Source organism: Carcharodon carcharias, chromosome 11, assembly GCF_017639515.1.
Source record: "Carcharodon carcharias isolate sCarCar2 chromosome 11, sCarCar2.pri, whole genome shotgun sequence".
Lineage (NCBI taxonomy): Eukaryota > Metazoa > Chordata > Chondrichthyes > Lamniformes > Lamnidae > Carcharodon > Carcharodon carcharias.
This window is the reverse complement of record NC_054477.1, coordinates 67,832,533-67,856,257: the sequence shown is the minus strand read 5'-3', so window position 1 is coordinate 67,856,257 and position 23,725 is coordinate 67,832,533. Positions and strand designations below refer to the sequence as shown.

The 23,725-nt window shown below is 41.2% G+C and overlaps 1 protein-coding gene across 2 annotated transcripts in view; it reads right to left on the bottom strand.

Annotated features, from left to right (window-relative positions):
- The window catches only part of sept10 (septin 10), a 53,606-nt gene that overhangs the window by 18,787 nt on the left and 11,094 nt on the right, over positions 1 to 23,725 (bottom strand). For both annotated transcript variants that reach the window (XM_041199594.1, XM_041199593.1), the window contains exons 3-4: positions 15,275 to 15,470; positions 6,517 to 6,703 (exon numbers count right to left, since the gene is read on the bottom strand). In XM_041199594.1, coding sequence (XP_041055528.1) covers positions 6,517 to 6,703; positions 15,275 to 15,470 — 383 coding nt within the window. The remainder of the gene's footprint in view (positions 1 to 6,516; positions 6,704 to 15,274; positions 15,471 to 23,725) is intronic.

The following is a 23,725-nucleotide window of genomic DNA, read 5'->3' as shown; positions in this document are numbered from 1 at the left end:
GAATGCAACTCCAGTCTATGGATAGCTAGCTTAACAGGAGTTTCTTGATCACTGGGTGGCTAGGTATCCTCAAGGGACCTCAAGGCTAGTCTATCACAGGGCTTCTTAACCAGGATTCCCATGAAAAGGTTTCAAGGAGTCTGCTTTAAATTACCTACAGAATTTAAGAGAGTCAGATTTTTGAAAGCTAGAGAAAAAAAAACCACCATTGCGTACATGTAGGATCAAGCTGAACAAACTGGCAGCTTTGGCGTCAAGTCAGACACTTAAAAGAAGCAGCAAAGAAATGGGCAGCAGTGGATGCTGCAAGGAGAAAAGGAGCTGCTGGGGATCAAAGGGCAAGTTGCTGTCTTTGTGGAGGAAAAAGCATGGAATGCCAACATTAGGAAACTCAGAGTTGACATTTACCATTAGCAAAACTGAAACAGTTTACAACTAATTTAAATATTCTATGCTGTCTAATTTTCCCCCCACTCCCATGTTCTCTCTTGCTGCCTTCAGTGCTGAGTCACATTGCAGTAACTACAAGGGTGTTTGGTTTCCCTTTGGTGCCTTGCCTCAATAATTCTTTACTTGTGAGCCTATACCTTGAATGTTAGCCGTCTTGCTCTAAAGGAGGATATCATAAGCAGGCCTTATTGTTCACACCGAATGTTAGCCTCCTGCTAGAATTTCAACCTTCCAGGATTGTCCTGGAGTTGCCAGGAATAAAACATTGTCTGGACACTGTGGTGGACAATTTAGGGCAGGGCTGGGGGGAAAAAGAAATAAAATCAGTATTTTCTACTGGCTATTTGGGTCTAATGCATCCCCAAAACAAAAGACAACTGTAGTGACATACAAATTAACTGTGTTTGAGAAAGAAAAAATGTTACTCAAAATTTTGGACTCTCAACACACATCCAGACATAAGAATAAGTGTTCTGTGCTTCCTAATGCCTCAGCAGTCAAAGTAAGAGTAAAGATTTTGGATTAAATTAAAAATCAACTGTGGATTGAAACAAGCTAACATCCTTCCCTCATCATAGACACTGATCTACGCAGAACTAAAAGAAAATCAGAACATTATTATTACCATCTTTATTCTACTATGAACTGTTCTGGTAGTGTAATGAATTTTCCAACAGTTCCTTTGTCATTTCCCATCCCCCCACCCCAAAAAGACCAATTATTCTTCCCACAATCACTCTAGAACAATTCAGGCAAGTGGCATGTTTCCAGGATTTGCCTACAGTACTATTCAATTGTTTGGTTGGAGGTGGAAATAGGCACTTTCATTTTTCCTTTCTATTGGGAAACAAAGGGCTCTGTTTGTTGATAATTCACTGCAGAAACTGCAAAATTTATTGAATTGAGTAAATCACAAGCAAAGTCCTACATATTTCATCCATGATACAACTTGGAGATTGAACATGCAATTCTAGCTCAAATAGGCTATGAGATCAGGTCAAGCTACAATTAGAAAGAGAATTTATATAGGCGGAGATTTCCAAGTAATATGAAAAACATACATTCAATATTGTTGCAAAGCACAAGAATTCAGTGGGTAAGTTTTGACAACAACCCAGTATTTCTTATTTCTGCATAAAATATGCTTCTCAAGTGTTGTTTCAGAAATAGGAGACACATTATTAAAGCAATTTTGCATGTCTCAAGCCAAAACTTTCAATTAAAATCAGTACATACCAGCAACTCCTCTGCATACTCACAAATGTACAGCAAGCAGAAACTGATCCAATAATTCAGGTAGCCAAACTCGTTCTGAAGCCAATGGGTCATAACATTATCACCACAAACAGATTTACAGAGAAACTAGCACAGAAACCCATTTGGTTCAACTGGTCTATGCTAGTTTAGACTCCACATAGGCCTCCTGCCGCTCTAATCATCTCTTCCTACCTGCTCTTGTATCCCTATTTCCTTCTCATATACCTCAAACTGTACCTTAACTGCATCAACTTTATCTGCTTTAACTACTCTGGGTGATAGCAAGTTCTACATTCTTAACAGACTATCTAAAGAAATTTCTCCAGTTCTTTATTTGACCTGCTAGTGACCATCTTCTATTTATACTCCCATCACCCACTACTGGAAATGGTTGCTCCACATCTGTGATGTCAAACCCCTTCCTAATTTTAAAGGCTTTAGGTTTCCTCCTCATCCCCTCTTTTCCAAAAATATGTCCTAGATTGCTCAACCTTTCCTGATAGTTGCAACCTCTCAATTCTGTTAATCTTTTCTGCATTTTCTCCAATACTTCAATATCTTTTCTGAAGTAATGTCTGCTCTCCATAAAGGTGCAGTCTAATAAAGAATGTAACATTATCTCCCTGCTTTTGTATTCTATTCGTAGAAACTTCATTTCCATTACTTCCAGTTGTTTTACCATGTACTGCTACATTTAACAATTTATGTACAGTATCTGGTAATTTCTTACCTTCCAAGGGCCTCTTTAACCCTCCCACCAAAGTCAATTGCCTCATACTTCACTATATTAAAAAGATAATACTGTTATTTGCCCAGTCTGCTGGCTAGTTTTATTTGCTCACAATGCAAGACAATGGTGAATAAAATTAAATATGAAATGATTGATTAGTCAGACTTAACCTCCCAAATCTAGCATGGTGGATCGTGGAGCGTGTACAAAGTTGTTTATATGGACTTCCACAAGGATAATTAGCAAAATTAAAGTGCACAGAATTAGTTGTAATTTTGTGATAAGCAATAAATGGTTGGGAGATAGGAGATCGTAGAGATACATCAAATGTTCTTTGATTGACAGGATGTAGCAAGTGTTGTTCCCCAGGATCTAGCAAGCGGTGTTCCCCAGGATCTATACTGGGGCCTCAGCTTTTCATGTATAAAAATGATTTGGATGAAGGGAGAGAAACTTATACCAACGCTTGTGGATGGCATTACATTAGTAGGCTCAGCCATGTGTAGATGGAAGCATTTAATTGCAAAAGAAACATAGGCATTGTGATGTTATTCACATATGTTAAGAGACACTGGAGGCTATGGAACTGATTTAGGTGTCCATGTACATAAAATCACTGAAAACAAAGGGTGGGATTTTTCCCACCCTGCCACCCAAAGATTCAGCAGGGAACGGATCCCTGCCAATCACAGCAACCCCATAGCCCTTTGGTGCTCTCTGGAGTATTAATTGGCTGATTAGCTGGAACCAAGCTCCTCACTTGGACAGAGGCCCTGCCTCAGGGAGAGCTGCTGGCCAATTAGATTGGCTGGCAGCTCTGTGGTTCCACCAGCCCCAGTGCCCAGGACTGGGACTACAAACATTGCCCAGATTATAAATCCCAAAGTCTAGCAGCAGAATACTGCGCTTGGCAGGCAGGCGCGCGCTTTACCCGAATGAGCGTAAAATGATATGCGATGGCATTGGGTGAGCTTCCCTTACAGTTGGTGGGCAGGCAAAAAGGCCAAGCGGCTTTTGGATTTTTTGCGAAACCTCATCCACTGGCAAGATGTGGTTTCAATCAATCAGAGATTAATTATTAAAAATTTTTCAAACTAATTTCTAACATGTCTTTGCTCATGAGATAGAGTCACAAGGGGACATGTTATTAACATATTAAAATTCTTTAATTTTTATTTTCAAAATTCTTCAGCTCCCTGAGGCAGCTCTGGCCATTAATTGGCCAGCCAGCGTAAAATCCATGTTGGGGCCCGATCGTGGGCAGCAGTCGGCTTCGCGACTGCACCTGGGTCCACCCTCCTGGGTCCAACAAGGGCAAAATTCTGCTCCAGGATCAGCTAAGTGGGGGGGAAGGGGTGGAGGGGAAGGGGTGGAGGGATTGGAGATGCCTGATGTGGAATAGGGGGCCTTGAAGAAGGTGCCCCCACTTTCTGCACAAAGGCCCAAGCAGGGTGACCTGCCAGGCTTTCCCCTTGCCCCTGAACTCCTCCAGCCAGCCTTAAAAGTGAGGTAGGGCAGGAAGCTGCCCTTAATAGCTACTTAAGGGCCTCAATTGGGGCAATGGCAGACAGGCCACCCTATGCCTTCCCTACCCTATATTAAGGGGAGGCCACCTTGGGAATTTTACTGCCTCCCTACCTGCAAATCCACTGGTGAAAGAGCATAAAATTCTGCTCCAATACTCAGGTTAACATTTGAAAATGAGAAAATGCTGCTTAAACTTGTTTAGAGCCTCGGTCGGACCCCATTTGAAGTACACTTTTCAGTTTTTGGCAACGGCCTCAAAAAAAAATACTGGCCATGAAAGGAGTACAGCACAGTTTCACCAGAATAATGCCAGCATTTAAATAATTTGATGGACGGATTGCATGAACCTGGCTTATCGTTTCTTGAATTTAGCTGATTAAAAGGGGATTAAGATGATATTTAACCTGGAAAAGGGATTCTATAGAATGGCTGCAGAGAAACTATTTCCTTTGGTGAGGATATCCAGAACAGGAGGACATAATCTTAAAACTAGAGCCAGGCAATTTAGAAATTAAATCTGCAAGTACTCTTTCCATAAGGCGTAAAGGAAATCTGGAACTCTCTACTGATATGATCAAAGGCTAAAAAAAAGTGTTAGCTTTACCAGGTTTTTACTGTCTGAAACTAACCTTTTGTCATTTCAGTAATTCACTATTTTATTGTAACAAAAAATAGCTACTTTTTTCAAAAAAGTTAGATTTGATAGAAATTTTCATTACCATTAGTGTGTTTAAAAGTTCACATGTAATGGATTTCTCCCCACTGCCCTTAATTAAAATTAGCAAATTTCAAAACTCCACAAAAATTATACTAAACAATTTTATTTAAATCCCAAGAACAACTCTTAGCAGGAATACACATTCATTTTACTTCCAACACAATTCTGAAATTTAAAACAAAGATTAAAATCAATTAAGCTTACTGCACATATGAAATCAGAAGCAGTGATAGCTAGGATAAAAGTATCCCATTACAGCACCCGTTCTTCATTACACTTCGGGTAACATTAGCCTTTTATTAATGTAACTGGGTGGCACTGTCACATTTGGTAATCTTTTAGTCCTTCATCATAGAAAGTACTTGGCAGGGGGTGTGGTGAGGGGTACCTACTTAAAATGTTATACTTTAAAGGAACTTTATTCATGCAACTTAAGAATCTGAGATGATAGGTAGTTGCGATGCTAATAAATTAGCTTTGATATTATTAAATCAAACTAAATATTAAGCTGGCTTTGGTAATCAATAAACAGTTCAAACCCAGTATCTTTGGGAGTCAACGGTTCAACGCACTTGGCAGGAGGTCCAACAGGGCTTAGCTTTCTGGCTGTGCATAGCAAGAGAGTTAAGACAGATGTCGAGGTTTCTGCAACAATTCTGCAAAGCAGCAAGGTCCAGCTAAAGGCTATACTAAACATAATATGCAGGAAAAGTTAGAAAGTCATTTGTTAATATCAAACATGACAATCCATGGTTAGTGGGGAATGTATCAATTCCTTTCTTCTGCATTACACAAAGACAATTCTCAATTTAATTAAATTTGTTGATCACAACTGTTGCCCTGTATGTCCATGCACAGTGAAATGAAGCATAAATGATTCATATCAAACCTAGTCTCATCAAGTGTCTGCTTGGTATGCCTTTGAAGGTTGTAGTGCATGCACAAATGATATAAATATCCAGTTCAGGACACAGGGGAATGCTATTGCTAAACATCATCATACAAACAGAAATTAATCAGTTTGAATCAACTCCCAAAAAAAGTAAGACACCTAAAATGCTTATGGGGTTGATTGATACCAATGAATTACTCCCAAATTTGCAATAGGCACTATAAAACCAAAATATTACACAAGCTTTCATTATTAAGTCAAAACATGAGAAATAGCTTTTACAATTCCTTTGATAGTTTTAAAGAGGTTAAGAAAAGGATAATAGATTTTCGATCATCTTCCACTAAAATCTAGTTATTCCAGCACACAAAAAAGATATAGATTTTCCTCAGTTAATAAGGATCCTAACGAACAGCAAAGTACCAGGGTACTCTATGTTTCAGGCCTTACATAATTATTTACCAAGACACAATGATAAAATGGCCATTCCAAATGTAGACACTTCTATAATTGTAAAACTGATTTGTAGGTGGCTTTCCTATCAGTTGAAGTATTTCAAATATATTAGAGCTTGTAGCTATTAACGGACACATTTTTAAACCCTACATGACTTCAAGGCCCCAATTCAACGCATCACCCAAAAGACAGCACCTCCGACAGGGGAGCACTCCCTCAGCACTGCACTGGGATGTCAGCTTTAGTTTTTGTGCTCAAGTGGGACTTGAACCCACAACCAGAGGTAAGTGTGCTAGCAGCTAATAACAGGAACAGCTGGATTAGATAACCAATTCTCCAATCCTTTATAATATAATGGAAATATGCCTACAGGAATAAGGAAATGTGAAAAATAAATAAGTAACACAACAGCTTCAATTTCAAATGATGATCAACAAGAATTTCATCCCAACAGAACCTTATTCTTGAAAGCTAAATTTGACCTACCTTGCTATCCAGTTTTTTCATGGTCACTAAATCTAGTGACTTAAGAGAATGGCCAGTGGGAGAAATGAAGTACAGACAGACATGGATACGGGAATCATGATAATTGTGCAATGAACGTTTAATCTTCAACTCTTCTTGCAGATAGGCCTCAAACTGTGCATCAATGTAGTCAATGATAGGTTTATAGCTATGAAAACCCAAAAGTAAACAAGTGAAATACAGGACACTGAATACCAATGAAAATCTGAATATATAGATTATAAATTGCTCATTGCTATACTTGCTGCTTGGGCATTTTAGTTTAGGTGGCACAACTGGTAAATATTATCGTTTGGTCACCAGGGCTTTAATTTAGTACATAATCAGTGGTATAGCCAATTGCTCAGCATTGACAGTGGGTGCCAAAGGAGTCCTATTTTCTAGTAGTTACACTCCTAACTTTACTTTTCAGAACAACTTCATTTGTGCTCAGTTTAATAGGTGTAAAGTGCCAAGTTATCCTTGGTTGTGACCAACAGTAATATATCCAAAAAGTCTCATTTTCATGTGTGATTAAAACTTTCATTTAATTCAAGGATTCCAGGAAAGGCAATTTCTCAGAAGACGTAGAATTAAAAATCTTTTGTATTTAAATAGGGCATCTAACATTGAAGTATTCCAAACTGACTTACTAAGAGGTAGAGAAGAGTGAGGAGAGGCGGTTGACTGGCAGATGAAGAAGGAAAAATGAGTATGGTGCTGGAAGAGACAGAATTATTTTTACTTAGAAGGGTATTGACTCTGGGGGTTAGGATTGGGATGAAAAAATCCATTTTTTAAACTTTCAATTAGTTTAATAAATATTTTAAATACACATATGGGATGGAGTTGGGACATGCATCATTCAATAAGACAGATGAAGCCTAAGGAATAGGAAAGGAAGATTCCTATACAAATGTAAAATGCATACGTTTTAGGTGATCCTAGAGATACAATGACAGATATTGGCTTGGATAAAAATAGATAAAAAGGAAGTGCTAAATAGGTGGTGTTAACAAGTCTAGGTGGAATGCATCCTGTGTCCCTGAGGAAAGCCAAGATGGATGTAGCAGAAGCACTGTCAACAATCTTTCAATACTCCTTTGACATGGAGTTGGTCCAAGAAGACTGGAAGATTGCAAATGTTATAACCTTGTTCAAAACAGGGAAAAAGGATAAACCTGGTAACACAAACCAGGCAGTCAAATATCAGGGGTAAGGAAACTGCTAGCGACCACTGTCGAGACCAAAATTATTTCTCACTTTGAGCGGCATGGGTTAAGAAATCCGCAACCTCTACCACCTAAAATGACAAGGGCAACAGATGTATGGCAATATCACGATCTGCAAGTTCCCCTGCAAGCCACACCATTCTGACCTAGAACCAAATTACCATTCCTTCACTGCAACTAGGTCAAAATCCTCCCTAAAAGCATCGTAGGCACCTCTACACCAAATGGACTACAGTAGTTCAAGACTGCAGCTCACCTCCACCTTCAATGGCATTTATTGATGAGCAACAGTGCTGGCCTTACCCATGAAAAAGTCAAAAAAGGGCAGCCAGTATAAAGACAAACCTTGTCTGATTCATCCGATTGAGCTCTTTGATGAAGTAGCAGAGGGTATTGATGAAGGTTGTGCAATAGATGTTCTATATACAGGCTTTCAATAAGCTAACGGTCTTATTCAGAAAGTAGAAGCACACAGGATTAAAGGGACAGTAGTGCCTTGGTTACACAATTGGCTAAGGATTCAGGGGTGGTGGAGTTTCAGCTAAACAAGATTAAGTGACAGCCATTCACTGACTTATTCCTCAGGGCAATGCCTTGACCAATCAGGGTCAGGCTGCCTGGTTTAAATTTCAAATGATGCTTGGTTGTTAATTGTCAGTCACTATCATTGGCGCATTCTCCATGGCAATGCCTCTACCAGAGTTCACTTGCCAACCAATCAGCACTCTCTTCACACAGTATAAATTGTTGTTTTCCCTTTATATTGGTATTCTTTCAAAGTGTCCTGATGAGGGCAAGACAAAAAGCTTCAACATGTCTCTCTTTTCAGCAATACTCAAGTTCTGTACTACCAAATGTCAGAGTTAGAAGGGGAAAACAATAAACTATAGGTGGTCCTCTCTTAGCTTCGTAATGGAACCAGTGAATCCAATAAGATTGCAGTTGCCCGATTAGAGATATAAATTAGTCATGCAAGTTCTCCAGATCAAAGTAAGTTTGAAAAGCAACTGGTAAATAAGTTTAAAGTATTTATATACTTTTCAGATGGAAGGGCAGGTTTGCGAATGGGAGATAATTAGTTTAAATCTCTATCTGGGGCATTCCAGGTGTGCCATGGGGATAGATTGCAGGGAGGTTTTTTTTTGGAGAATGGGAAGTAGTAGCCTGTTGAGATTTTCAGGTTAAAAAAGTATTTATGAAATACATGCTGTTACGTTACTAGTACTTGCTTTGTTTAATTCTTGAATAGTAAAATTTTTTTATTTAAACGTGAAATCCTATATCATAATTCTTTCAATTAATAACTGGGAGTTTGAATTTCATTTTAAAAAGTTACTGGTCTCCCTCGAGATCATAACAGGATACGAGGATAGTAGCAGACTTCAGGAGGAAATAGATTGTCTGGTCATCACTAGCCTATCTAACGTGGGCAAGTGCGAAGTGATGCACTTTGTGAGACACAACACAGAGATGCAGTATAATCAAATAGTACTATTTTGAGAAGGATTTAAGACCAGAACAAGCTAGGATGCACATTTACAAATCTTTTAAGGAGGGAGGGCAATGTGTAGTTAAGAAAGCACACAAGGTACTTGGCTTTGTAAATGGCCTCAGCTGAAGTACTGTGCACAATTCAGAGGTTGTTGACAGTGCTGTCAAGTGGCACTTACTCAGCAATAACCTGGTCATTGATGCTCAGTTTGGGTTCCACCAGGGTCACTCAGCTCCAGACCTCATTACAGTCTTGGTCCAAACATAGACAAACAGCTAAACTCAAGTAGCGAAGCGAGATTGACTGCCCTTACCATCAAGGCAGCATTTGACCAAGTGTGGCATCAAGCAGCCCCAGAAAAGCTAAAGTCAATGGGAATCAGGGAGAAAACTCTCCACTGGCTTGAGTCATACCTAATACAAAAGGAAGTTGGTTGTGGTTGTTGGAGGTCAATCATCTCAGTCCCAGGACACTGCTACAGGAGTTGCTCAGGGTTATATCCTAGGCCCTACCATCTCCAGCATCATCAATAATCTTCCATCAATCATAAGGTCAGAACTGGGGACGTTTGCTGACGATTGCACAATGTTCAGCACTATTTCTGACTCCTCAGAGACTGAAGCAGTCCATGTCCATTGTAGCAAGACCTGGACAATATTAAGACTTGGGCTGATGAGTGGCAAGTAACTTTGCGCCACACAAGTGCTGGGCAATGGCCATCTCAGAGTCTAACCATCGCCTGTTGACATTCAATGGTATTATCATCGCTGAATCCCTCACCATCACCATCCTGAGGGGCTAACATTGACCAGAAACCAAACTGGACCAGCTATATAACTACTGTGACTATAAGAACAAGTCAGAGACTGGGAGTTCTGCAAAGAGTACACACTTCCTGACTTCCCAAAGCCTGTCCACCATCTACAAAGCACAAGTCAGGAGTGTGATGGAACACACTCACTTGCAGGATGAGTGCAGTTCCAACAACACTTAAGCTTGACACCATCCAGGACAAAGCAGCCCGCTTAACTGGCACCTCCTCCACCATCTTCAACACTCATACCCTCCACCACCGACACTCAAAGGCAGCAATGTGCACCATCCACAAGATGCACTGCAGCGACTCACCAAAGCTCCTTCAACAACTCCTTCCAAACCTGCGACTTCTATCATCTAGGACAGGGGGTGGCAGAAGCGTGGGAACACCACCACCTGCAAGTGCCCCTCCAAGTCACACCCCATCCTGACTCAGAGCTAATTCGCCATTCCTTCACCGTCACTGGGCAAAATCCCAGAACTCCCTTCCTAAAAGCATTGTAGGTGTACCTACATCATGCAGACTGCGGCGATTCAAGAAAATGGCTCACCACCATCTTCTCAAGGGCAATTAGGAATGGGGAATAAATGCTGGCCAAGCTAGCAATGCCCACATTCCATGAAAACATTAAAAAAATTCTGCACACCACACTGGGTGAGGGACAGGTACAGAGGAAGTTTAGCAGGCAGATACCAGGGATGAGGGATTTCGGTTCTGTGGAGAGATCAAAGAAGGTGGCATTGTTTTCCTTAGGGTATTCAAAACTCAAAAATGCAGCAATTTTGATGGTTCCTTCCAATTGTTTTCTCTTGCAAATGGCTCAGTAACCAGAGGTAATAGATTTAAAATAACTGACAAAATAAATTGGGCAGAAAATAAAGGAGCGGTGTTTGAAATGAGAACATTTCTTAAATAATTGACTAAACAGTAAGTTGTTTAAAATGAGAACTTTTCATTTAATAAGCAGAGTACATTAGGAAATAGAGATAGTTTAAGTAAGTTATATTGGTATTTGTGGGTGTTAGGAATGAGTTTTATCTCTAATGTTTAAGTTTGATTTGTATTTCTGCATGTGTGTTAAGAAAAGGTCAAGCTGAGTTTTAGTTTCACTTTAAAAGGTGCCTGCATTTCTAATGAGAGTTTACAACTGTAAGAAAAGTTAAGCAAACACAAGAGTAGAAAAACTGGGCTGTTGCCTAGCAACAGGGGGCCAGTAGGTCCACCTCTCAGACACACACACACACACACACACACACACACACACACACACACACACACAGAGGAAACTAGAAACAGCAGTTTTTGAGTTCAGTTTTGAAGACAGCTGCTAAGCAGAAGCAACCTAGAAGGTACAGATAGCCAGTTCCATGCCAAAGTTGGTTGAAAGTAGCTGCCAGGGAGAGACTGTCCCTAGTTAAAGAAGAAAGTCCCCAAGAATCCAGGGAATGGAACAGGAGAAAATCCCAAGACAACCTTCTTGTCAAAGGAAGGACAGGAACCTGGAAAAGGTCTTGTTCTGTGCAACTGAAAGTAAGGAGCAGAGAGAAAGGCTCCAATCTTCAAGCTTAAAGAAATAAAGGCTTGTGAAAAGTCAGAAGGCCCAAAGAGACATCTAAAGGTCTGTTTCTCCTTGCTATGGGCATGTGAAGCAGTGGTGTACTGTTGACAGCTAAGTCTGTGAGAGAGAGTGCGTGGAGGAAAGCTTGAATGCATGTTGGTGATCCAAAGGAGAGGCACATTGGAAGAGTTCGAAGCCCTGGAGGTGAACCCTTGTGGAAGGCACCTGAGAGAAAGCATCAGTCTGGGAGAAAATTCCAAGGCAAGTTCTTCGAAGGTGGAGACTGGAAACCCTTGTGTGAAAGAGTGAGACTGGTTGGCTCACGGTATAACAAGCATCTCGGGGTAGGGGGGAAGAGTTGAGGAGAGATCCATAACATCTATTTGGGGTGGCATCTGTCACTTGATTTCAGAGTCTGGCATGTCTGATCACTGGTCGCCAATTGGTTTACATGGACTGTACTTACTGTGAACGTTAAAGTATGAGATAGCTTTTGTAACTTGTATTTTCCTTACAAATCTGTATATATCTGTAAAAGGTATAGTTGTGGGTGAAGGAGTATTGTAATATAGTTCATCAAATGTTTTATGCTTTTGTTAAAAAGTTCATTAGCTGACTTCCATGACTCTGTTCAGTAGCCCCTCTCCATGTATCTGAACAAACAAATGTTAGGATCTATTAAGCTGGGTTCCACCCTGGGATCAGGCTTGTCCAGTGATAACCTCAGCTGGGGATTATAACAAGTACCCCAGTACCGGGTCCCCCTTTGTTCGTGATAATTAATAATCTTGAGGTGGACATAGGCAGTGCAATAATTACACTTGCAGAGGACACCAAAATGTGGGGCAGGTTCGTAATCTGCGAGATTAGTTACATGTAGATTACATAACAGGGTATCAGATCTTGGGGATACATTTAAAGTACGGATTCCAGTTTTAGTATCCGCACATTTGCGGGTACAATTTGATTCCGGAGGAGATGCAGAGAAGGAAAACAAAGATGATTTCCCAACCCAAGATCACTGCACTATGAAGATAGGCTAGATGTCATGGGTTTGCACTCACAGGAGAGAAGATCCAGTCCAGGAGATTATTAAAAGGCATGGATTTCATACTATTGGATTGCACGCAAGGCTATATAGGATTAAGGAGGACTTGTGGCTACCCTTACAAACTGGGAATGCAAGTGCTTTCCTGACCCAAGCATGAAAAGATCATTAGGAATTTTTGAGGCTGAGCTAATTGTATATTGCTCTTTTTTAATGTTCCCCCAGGGAGACGGGTGTGGGGAGGAAGGGGTGGCTAGTGCAAATAGCTTGAATCAAACGACTGAAAGCAATGAGCTGGATGGTCTTGATGCTGTTTTCCTCAACCTGAATACATAAAAACAAAATAAAGAAGTAGATGGCAAACTGGTGGAAAGATTAAGGGTGATTGAATACCTGCCAGAAAAATACATTTTGAGTAAGTTATAAAAGGTGGAGAAATAAAGAAGCAGCAGAGGGGTTCATGGAGACAAAGAGTAGAGCTGAGGCCACTGAAAAATCTACCATCAATATTTATTATTCAATTGTGGGGTAAGGGAGGGCACAATGCAGTGAAGGACAGATTGAAAGACCAAAGGGTAAGATTGAAATTACAAAGCCAGAGTTTACAGACATGGGGGGGGCACGACCATTTGAGGTTAAGAACTTTAATATGATAAGTAAACAGGAGAGTGTACAGGTGGCAGATATTTGGACAATTTGGCAGTTTATAGAGAAGATGGGAAACAGCAACAGAACAATAGAGAAACTGAATCTCTATCAGTGATATAAAAATATGGATAAGGGATTCCTAAGTGCTGGGACAGAGAGCAGCAATGATACGGAGTATGAAGCAAACAGATTGGATGGACAGGATGTGTGGTTTAAAGCTCAGTTCTGGGTTGAGCCAGGTGCCAAAGATTTCTTTTTTAGCGCAAGTGCATGGTCTGAAGGGAGATGAAATCAGTGAAAGGAGAATCAAGTTGATGCTAAGGGCAGAGACCTACCACCTTGATGTTCTATGAAGATCCTAAATCAGTGTTCTTGCTTATTGTTTGAATTACTGTGTTTTTTTAAAAAATTCATTCATGGGATGTGGGCATCACTGGCTAGGCTAGCATTTATTACCCATCCCTAATTGCCCTCGAGAAGGTGGTGGTGAGCAGCCTTCTTGAACCGCTAACAGTGGTGTCAGGGAGAGAGTTCCAGGATTTTGACTCAGTGACAGCAAAGGAATGGTGATATATTTTCAAGTCAGGATGGTCAGTGGCTTGGAGGGGAACTTCCAGGTGGCAGTGTTCCCATCTGTCTGCTGCCCTTGTCTTTCCAGATGGTAGTGGTTGTGGGTTTGGAAGGTGCTGCCTAAGGAGCCTTGGTGAGTCCCTGCAGTGCATCTTGTAGATGGTACACACTGCTGCCACTGTGTCGGTGGTGAAGGGAGTGAATGTTTGTGGATGGGGTGCCAATCAAGCAGGCTGCATTGTCCTATTGGAGCTGCACTCATCCAGGCAAGTGAGAAGTATTCCATCACACTCCTGACTTATGCCTTGTAGATAGTGGACAGGCTTTGAGGAGTCAGGTGGTGAGTTACTCACCGCAGGATTCCTATCCTCTGACCTTCTCTTGTAGCCACAGTATTTATATGGCTAGTCCAGTTCAGTTTCTGGTCAATGGTAAACCCCCCCCACCCCCAAAGGATGTTGATAGGGGATTCAGCGATGGTAATGCCATTGAACATCAAGGGGTGATGCTTAGATTCTTTCCCGTTGGAGATGGTCATTGCCCGGCAAGAATGTTACTTGTCACGCCGAGCCTGGAGATTGTCCAGGTCTTGCTGCATTTGGACATGGACTGCTTTAGTATCTGAGTCATTGTGAATGGTACTGAACAAAACAGCCCAACTTCTGACCTTATGATGGAAGGAAGGTAATTGATGCAGCAGCTGAAGATGGTCAGGCCTACTACACTACCTTGAGGAACTCCTGCAATGATGTCCTGGAACCAAGATGATTGACCTCCAACAACCACAACCAACTTCCTTTGTGCTAGCTACGATTCCAACCAGTGGAAAGTTTTCCCCAATTCCCATTGACTCTAGTTTTGCTAGGGCGCCTTGATGCCAAACTTGGTAGTGCAGTTGAAGAAAATTTTGACTTGCCCACAATAATGCAGCGCAGCCAAACAATATAATGATCGTGGGGTTGAAGAAGTGGAGTGCTGGGTGTGAGCATGTAAAAATTGATCCTGTGTCATCAGATGATTACCAAGAAGCACTAAATGAGGAAAAGGAGTAAACCAAGAATGTACCTTTAAGGGTCTCCAAAGCCAAGAGGGCAGAAAGAAAAGCCATTGTTGGGGAAAGTACAGGGTACCTTTGAACAGGTAAAAGTGGAATCACACGGAGCTGAACAATGATGGACATGTGATAGATAAAGATGGGACGGTTTAAGTTACCATATACAAAAACGAATGCGATTCTGCAATATTTCATATTTCTACAGTACCACCTCTCAAAAATCCTAACTTAGGAGAGTTCTTGTAGTCATTTTGTAGTGAAATACTACCAAACATTCCCAATAGTTTCCAGTGATTTTTTTAAAAATTGCAAATCACTTACCTGTCTTCTTTATTTATCTGGTCTCCAAAGCCCACTGAATTTACAATGGTTAGCTTTAAGCGAGCAGTACTCTCTTGTAGTTCATATGTCTGAGCCTTCAATTTTACTCTGTTTTCATAATGTGTTGATTGGCTATTCTCAAAACTGGTGTTAAACAAGGTATCCATAAGAGTGGACTTTCCAATGCCAGTTTCTCCTGAAATTGTAGAATGGAAAAAAGAAAATATGGTATTAACAGCAATAATAAAAACAGATACTTCAGAATACATGTGCAGCATGTGACAGTTTTTTCAAATTCTGAAGAATTATTTTTATTAAAATTTGTACAATGATGAATTAAAGGCCAAAAACAGGCTCTAAAGAAAATATTTAAAACTGCATTCATTTCCAATTAAATGGAGCTTTAAGATACCTTTATGCAACTTGAAATATCATTGAAAGCGCAACCGAAATTGGTGTGCAAAATATAAATTAAGGCAAGAAGCTTCAGACTAATTCATTCAAACACCAACATCGACCATTGCTTTAGTCACAAAAATAGTCACAGAAAAATGCAAAAAACACAGAATTCAATCTCCAAAACACCAAGAGAAAAATTCTAGTTTCATGTGATTTCCATTTTAATTTCATGGGATTCCAGGATTTTTAGTAAGTAAATGTTTGAGGGATTGCATTCCACAACTCCACCAGTTTACAATTAAGAAGTTATTTTGTGGGGATTACGAATCCAATTCTGTTCTAATTATGTTTGTGATGGTCTCCAGACAGAGTTGGTGCAAGCCAGTTGGCTGGAGGCGGCAGGGAGGTATGCGCCATTGTGGGGTGAGCAGCTAGAGCTCAGCCAGAGTCAGCAGTGGCAGCAGAGTCAATCAGTCTGGTGCTCGATGGCACCTGTCGAGCAGCAGTTTGAGTTGATTTTCTATTGGGGTCAGTGTGTTTGGGGAAATCAGGTGATCAGATTCCGGCGGCGGAACATTGTGGGCCAAAGCGATCCTGCGACTCGGGATGTGGCGCGAAAATGGGCTCGCATGGCTTGAACAGTGGCATGAGATTTGGCCCACCTGAAAAGATTTGAGAGAGGTTGTGGCACAGTTGAAAAAAGTGAATACAAAGCCTGGATCTGGGAACGAAGATAAAAGGAAAGTAAGGTTACTGCCACTTTGGTATTTTTTAAAAGGAACTGATTAACCAGCACTGGCCACACACTGCACAGGGTTGTTACTGAGGATTTGGATTAAAGTGTTTACTGATCGCCTCCTTTCAAACAGCCATTATTCCCATGCAAAATCAGACCCTTAATACCAGCCAATCTCTTTGCAGATGCCTTTAAATCCACACCCCATAATTCTCACAACCTTGTTTGAAACTTGTTATGGTCCTGGACCAAACCCATCAAGTTCTTGGCATGATTTGGTTTGGGACTTATTGTTTAAAGTAGACAAAGCTTGTAATTCAAGGCACTTACAAAGAGAATAAAGCCACAAGATTCCACAGGTTTTGCACAAAAGATAAAACAATTTACAATAGGTATCTTATACTCTTAACATTCAGTGTTAATATATGAGATAAATGTGAATTAACTGGCAAACGGTGGTCTAATATACTAAACATTATATAGTAAATGCGACCAAGACAGATCCCATGGATTTAGTCTTTGAATTCTCTGCAAAAGTCGCTCCAACTCGGGGTGGCAGCAATGACGGTCCACCTCGCTCTCCCGAGACTCCGTTCCCGATTCCCACGTCTGCATTTCTGCACCAACTCACAAGCAGAGCTTCAGCTCTTTGACCACGCCGAACAGAATACTACTGCTCCAAAAGAGGTACCTTTATCCCAATGGCCTGCAGCATTGAGTCACTGTCCTCTGCTGCCCTCATCAATCACAAGGGCCAATCCTGAGTTCTCTTCGATTGCTGGGCTTCTCCTGAGCCCTCTTCACTTAAAGTCTGCCAACTGCAGCCCTTTTCCTGCGTGGAGCCTCTTTTTCTGCCGCTCTTTCTCCTGAATTGGGACCTCTCCCTGTTCCCTGCCTGGGACTCTGATTATGGTGCTCTGCTTCAAGTCACATGATCCAGTTTTGTACATTGTTTCTTTTTTCTTCCCTCTTCACGCAGGTGCCTGAAGAACTCCAAAATGCTATGCTGTGGATGTGCAGTCCCTCCCAGTCTGCGCATGCGCAGAACTCCCGAAGCCTCTTAAGACTTGGAGCTTCTGGCCTCCACTTGACGACGAGGTAAGACTGGCTTTCGTAACAGTAACAATCTTTACAATCAGATTTCCAACCTGACCAATCCGAGTTTGATGAACTCGGATGGATATGGAGGATGGGAGAAATACAGCAGATGGTGCTGGCAAACTTTTAGAAACCTTTCGCAAAGCATCATGTATAAGGCTAATAAAGAAGATAAGGAGCATTGAATTAGGAGAATGGTAGGAAATTGAATTAAAAAGTACTTAAGGACAATTTCTCAGTGGTTTAAAAATGGATAGAAATATTCCACAAGGATCTCTCTAACAGTGTCTTTGCTTAACATCTACACCATTCATAGCGATATGCAAGTATAGAGGGAGTGATGACTGAAAGTGCAGATGATATTAAAAAAAAATTACGGAGATTAAAAGAAAGCTGCAGGGGGAATACCGATATACATGGTTGAATGTAAACAAAAAAAATTACAATTTTTAAAAATTCTTTCATGGGATGGGAACATGCTCCAGGCCAATGTTGTCCACCCCTAATTGCCCTTTACAACATGGTGGTAACCCATCTTCTTGACCACTACAGTCCATCCATTGTATGTACACCCACAGTGATGTAAGGAAGGGCGTTCCAAATTTTCGACCCAGTTAAAAAGAAGGAACAGCAACATGGTTCCAAGTCAAGGTGGTTTGTGGCTTGGAGGGAATTTGTAGGTGGCGGTGCTTTCATGCCTCTGGTGTCCTTTTTCTCCTAGATGGTAGAGGCCATTGGTTTGGAAGGTGCTGTCAAAGAGGCTTGGCAGCTTGTTGCAGTGCATCTTGAGATGGTCTGCACCAGTGCCAGTACCCCTGGTGGAGGGAGTGAATATTTAAGGCAGTGGATGAGGTGCCAATCAAGCAGGCTGCTTCGTCCTGGTGTAATGACCCATGAGCTTGATTTCCTAATTATGACCTCATTAAGTTCCAAGAAATGCCCGTGATCTGGTTTTGCCATGGGGATGAACAGCAAAGGAGGAAAGGGTAAGTAGAAAGCTTATTGCAGTGGGGTGCGGTTTCAGCCTGTATTTTCTGTTTTAAGGTTCAGAACATACCGAGAATTTGGGTGAGAGAAAAGAAGTAAGGTTCTCTCCGGATGGAAGAGTTTTCAACACATTCTGGTGTTGAAGAAGGGCTCCGAGAATAGCGCAAAAACTGTGTGCGTTACATAGCTGGAAAGGAGAGAACACTGAAGGCAGGATGAGTGCGGGATTGTGGATTGAACAATAGCCATTGCTGCTCTCAGTGTTGCCAGAGCCCACCAAACCATTTAGAAGAGTCGGAGAAGGAAGTCTCTAGGGATTCTGTGTCATCAGGACTGTCATGACTTGAGTGAGAGGGGATTCACAGACATGTGTCCTGCCAGTGGTAGCTGTGTTGGGGACTGTAAATGGAATACGGATGCTGGTGAATGCGACTCATGGGCTGAAATGATTGGATGGGAAATGAGAGATCCTACAAAATGAAGACAGAATTGAAAGGCAGACTGTCCGTGTCATTACATTTGTACAGAAAATAACACGAGTGCTTACAACTACGAGGTGTACCGCTGTTGTATCGGCTATTTAAAAGTGAAATTTTCTTTCTTCAAAAAAAAAAAATCTTTCACCTGTTAATGTTTCAATAGTGTTGATGTAATTTGGTTCGTTATCTTGTCCATTAGTTTTCTCTCTGTTGGCTTCATGGGAATTCCTTTAAGTGTTATCAGTCTCTATAAGGATCGTAACACTGGATTGCATTGAGCTTCTTGTGTTGTTGGAACTGTATTCATCCAGGCAAGTGGACAGCATTCCACCACACTCCTGACTTGCACCTTTACAGATGGTGGACAGACTTTGGAGAGTCAGCAGGTTAGTTACTCACCACAGAACTCCCAGCCTCTGACCTGCTCTTGTGGCCATAGTATTTAAATGGCTGGTCCAGTTCAGTTTCTGGTCAATGGTAACCCCTAGGAGGTTGATAGTGGGGGATTCAACAACAGTAATGCCATAGTATGTCAAGGAGAGATGGTTGGATTCTCTCAAGTTGGAGGCAGTCATTGCTGTCACGGCTCACTGGGGCTAGTGCGCTGTAATATCAAGCCCCACTGTTCCCTGAGCCGCAACAAATGAGAGAAGTTTGACCAAACCACCAGATTGCCCCAATTCTACCTAACTGTATAAATTAGGTTAACAGAATAAGAGCACCAGGTTTGTAAACTTAAGTAAATAACTGTTTATTGAACAAACAGTTGTTAACCAGTAGCAAAAGAAAGAAATATAATCTGCTAATTTCTAACTCTATAGCTTATACTCTACCCCTTCTTAAATCCTTATACACACATATAAGATAGAAGACACAAAAACTTGGATTTTAAGCGTGGGATAAAACAATCCAATAGCACCAATTCCGGAGTACAGGATTCGATAGGTTGATTTTGATCAACGTCTTCCAAATTCCTTTCAGTTTTTGTTGATGACGCGAGGTGGTCTTCCAGCACTTTCAGTCAGTGGTTCACTGGTTGAATACTTGCCTTTCGAAGTCTCTAACAGTGATTTTCCCCTTTGCCTCGTGACAGGAGTTTTCAGAGAGAGAGAGCAGATTATAGAGATATGAGGAGCAAAAGTCAGCTAGCTATTATTGTGGAATTACTGGAATCTTCCACACACAGGTTTTAGGTCTTGTTCCTGTCAGGCTAGGAGCTATTCTGCTGCACACTGCCCCCAAAACAGAACCTGGTCAGGAGCAAATTAAAATGCTCAGGCAGCTCCCTTGGTCCAGGATTCCTTTTCAGCACTATTCTGTCTTTCACGGCACACTGTTCCAGGATTGCAAAATTGTATATATCACTCATCCTGTTCCAGTGGACATGTCTTTCAAACTGCAGCCATTGTAATTTTAATCCACAGTCTAATAGAAATAAAGAGATATGTTCCTTATGGTGGTGTGAATTTACTTGCCATTTGTCAGCCTGGCCTTGCTGTAATGGACATTGAATACTGTGCAATCATCAACAAACATTCCCAGTTCTGACCTTATGTTGGAGGTAAGTTCATTGATGAAGCAGCTGGAGATGGATCAGTCTAAGACACGAGCTTGAGGAATTCCTGCAGCCACGTCCGAGGATTGAGATGATTGGCCTCCAACAACCACAACTCATCTTCCTTTGTGCTAAGTATTATAACTCCAACCACTGGAGAGTAATCCTCCAATTGCCACTGAATTCAATTTTACTTGGGCTCTTTAAATGCCACACTTGGTGTCAGTAAATCTTACCTCAGGAATTCAGCCATTTTCCCCATATTCAGCCAAAGGCTTTAATGTTGTCTGGAGCAGAATGCCCTGGCAGAACCTAAACTGAAGAGCAGGTTTTGCTGAGTAAGTGCTGCCTAATAGCACAATCATTGACACCTTCCATCACTTTATTGATGATCAAGAGTAAACTGACGGGGTGGTTATTGGGTGGACTGAATTTGTCCTTTCCGTGGACATCGGCATTTTTCCCATATTGCCAGATAGCTGCCGGTGTCTACAGTACTATAGCTAGATATTGTCAGGGCCCTTAACCTTTTCCATATCTAATACCTTCAGCCGTTTCTTGATATCAAGTGGAGTGAATCCAAATGGCTGAAGACCAGCATTTGTGATGCTGGGGACCTCAACAAGGCGGCAGGATGGAATTCAATGTTAGTAAATGAGAGTTGGCACACTTTAGCTAAAAAAGTGTATATTTATTTTGAATAGAAGCAAGCTTGCAGTAAAACATTAAAAGAAATGTACAGGACATAATTTCAAAGTTTGCAGATAACATGAAATTCAAAAAAGTAAACAATCAGGACAGCAACAGACTTCAGGATGACATATAGATGGCAGATGAAACTTAATGCAGAGAAGTGTGCAGCAATATATTTTGGTCGAAAGAATATGGGGAGGTAACATAAATTAAACAATATAATTTTAAAGAGGGTACAGGAACAGAGACCTGCGAGTGTATGCACACAAATTTTGAAGGTGGCAGGCCAAGTTGATAAGGCTGGTTAAAAAAAAAATGGCATCCTTGACTTTAAGAGGAATCGAGCACAAAGATTTATGCTAAATCTTTATAAAACACTGGCTAGACCCCAGCTGGAATTGTATTTAGATCTGGGCACCACATTTTAGGAAGGGTGTATTAAAAAGGGGGCAGAAGAGATTTTCCATAACAGATAAGGGACTTTAAGTTACGTGAGAATGGTGAAGCTGAGGTCGCTTTCCTTAGAGCAGAGAAGGTTAAAGGGAGATTTGATAAAGGTCTTCAAATCATGAAAAGTTTTGAAAGTTTTTCCTTTACTCTCTTCGAGTGGCAGAAGGGCCAGAAACAAAGGGACATAGATTTAGGTCAATTGCCAAAAGAACCAAAGGCAACAGGAGGAAATATTCTATACAAAAACAGCAAGCTGTGCTCTGGAATGCACTTACTGAAAGAGTAGCAGAAGCAGAATCAATAGTAATTTTCAAAAGGTTGTTGGATAAATCCAGAATTATGACAAAATGTGACAGAAAGAGACAGCTTCTAGTAATTCGGGACACTACAGAGTTAGTTGGTGAGGGAATCAAGGCAGATGGCTTTAATGGAAAAGTCGAGCTTTGTAGGACAGAGCAAGACTAGAGATAGCAAACACATAGGAAAGTTCAGAGAAACTGCAGAAGTAGCAAGACTTTGAAAGTAGGGAAGGTAGGAGGGGCAGGTGAAATAGCTGAATTCCTGAGGTAAAATAGAGGAGGAGAAGGTAATAACAAAAGGAGCTGTATGGATCTTGCAAAGAATCCACAAATTCTTCATACTAGTAGAGAGGTGAGGGTGGTGGTGAGAAAAATGGGGTTAGGAAAGGAGGCTTATTATGAAGAAATGCAGCCATAGGTTTTCTTTTACTTTGAGAAGGAGGAAGAGCACAAGGTGGATGATTTAACCAAGGAGAGTAAAACATACTTCCTTGGTGTGGTTGAGCCAGGCATTGCGACAAATTATTAAACCAGTCTGTTTCACATACATTCAGGGTTGTAGCTCTCAAACTTAAGGGAGCAAATGGTAAGCCTGGCAACTGAGCTAGGGGAACAAGATTGTTAAAGATAGGGGTAAGGGAGTAACTGAGCACATCAACAGCAGCAGATTGCTGGAGTTGCAGAGGAGATGTTTGAGTGAAGATGTAAGGAAGCTGGGAAGGTTCCTTCACCCCAGGCAGCCACTGAAGTGGTTGTGTTGGGGGAAGTTAAAAAGGATGATGGTGGTAAGGGAAAACAAATAAGTGGTTAGAAAGAGTCCTATAACTAATCTCAACTTTGGAAAGGCAGACACTAGGAGGCTGAAGAGGCGGTCTTGGGTGTGGGTGACAGAGTTTATGCAAAGGGCGAGATTGAGCAAGAAAAAGAGGACAAAAGTCTGGGAGACGAAAACAAGGGAACATAACATAAGGGGAGTCAAATACAGTTTGAAAATCACTGAAAATGAGTTTCTTCATGGAGAAGCTAAAGGAGAGAAGTATTGCAGTGAGGAAGTAAGCATGGAAGGACAACACTTAATGATTTTAAGTGAACAGCAGAAAGGTGACGCGATATTCAAAGGAGATGAAAATGCCACAGACAAGTAAGGGCAAGGGGACAAGATAGGACTTACGAACAACAACATCACTACTATCATGGCATTTTGGGAGTGCAGATAGTGGAATGTGCAACAAGGCTTCAGTGGGGGAAGGGATCAATGGTAAGAGCTACAGAGACTATTCCACCATGGAGCAGCAAACCCAAGTTTGATCCAGTCTATCAGTATTCATGTGTCCACTCTCTCACTGCATAGCAGTGAAAAGTAGAGATTGCAGCTGTTTTTTCCCCACTGTTCCAGCAAGGTTGTCTTCTCACCACAACCCCAGATTTAGGTTCACCTTACACAGATGAGAACAGGGATCAAATCTGGGCATTACTGACTTGCATTGATAAGTCCTCCATCTGCATGGTTCATTAATTCAAAGATAGTATATTTACCCAGCAAGCCTTTGGGAATTCACCCAGTACATTTTACTGCAATCACTCATGTACAATTAACTAATTTTAAAGGGGATAATTAATATACTGCTGGCCGCTGTTATAACAATAGTGACTACAGAGAATAGTAGAAAGTCACCATGTCATGAAGAGATTAATGTCTATAATGTTATTGGGGATTATTTTTTCATAGAGTTTTTAGTGTGTGTGTCTGTAGGT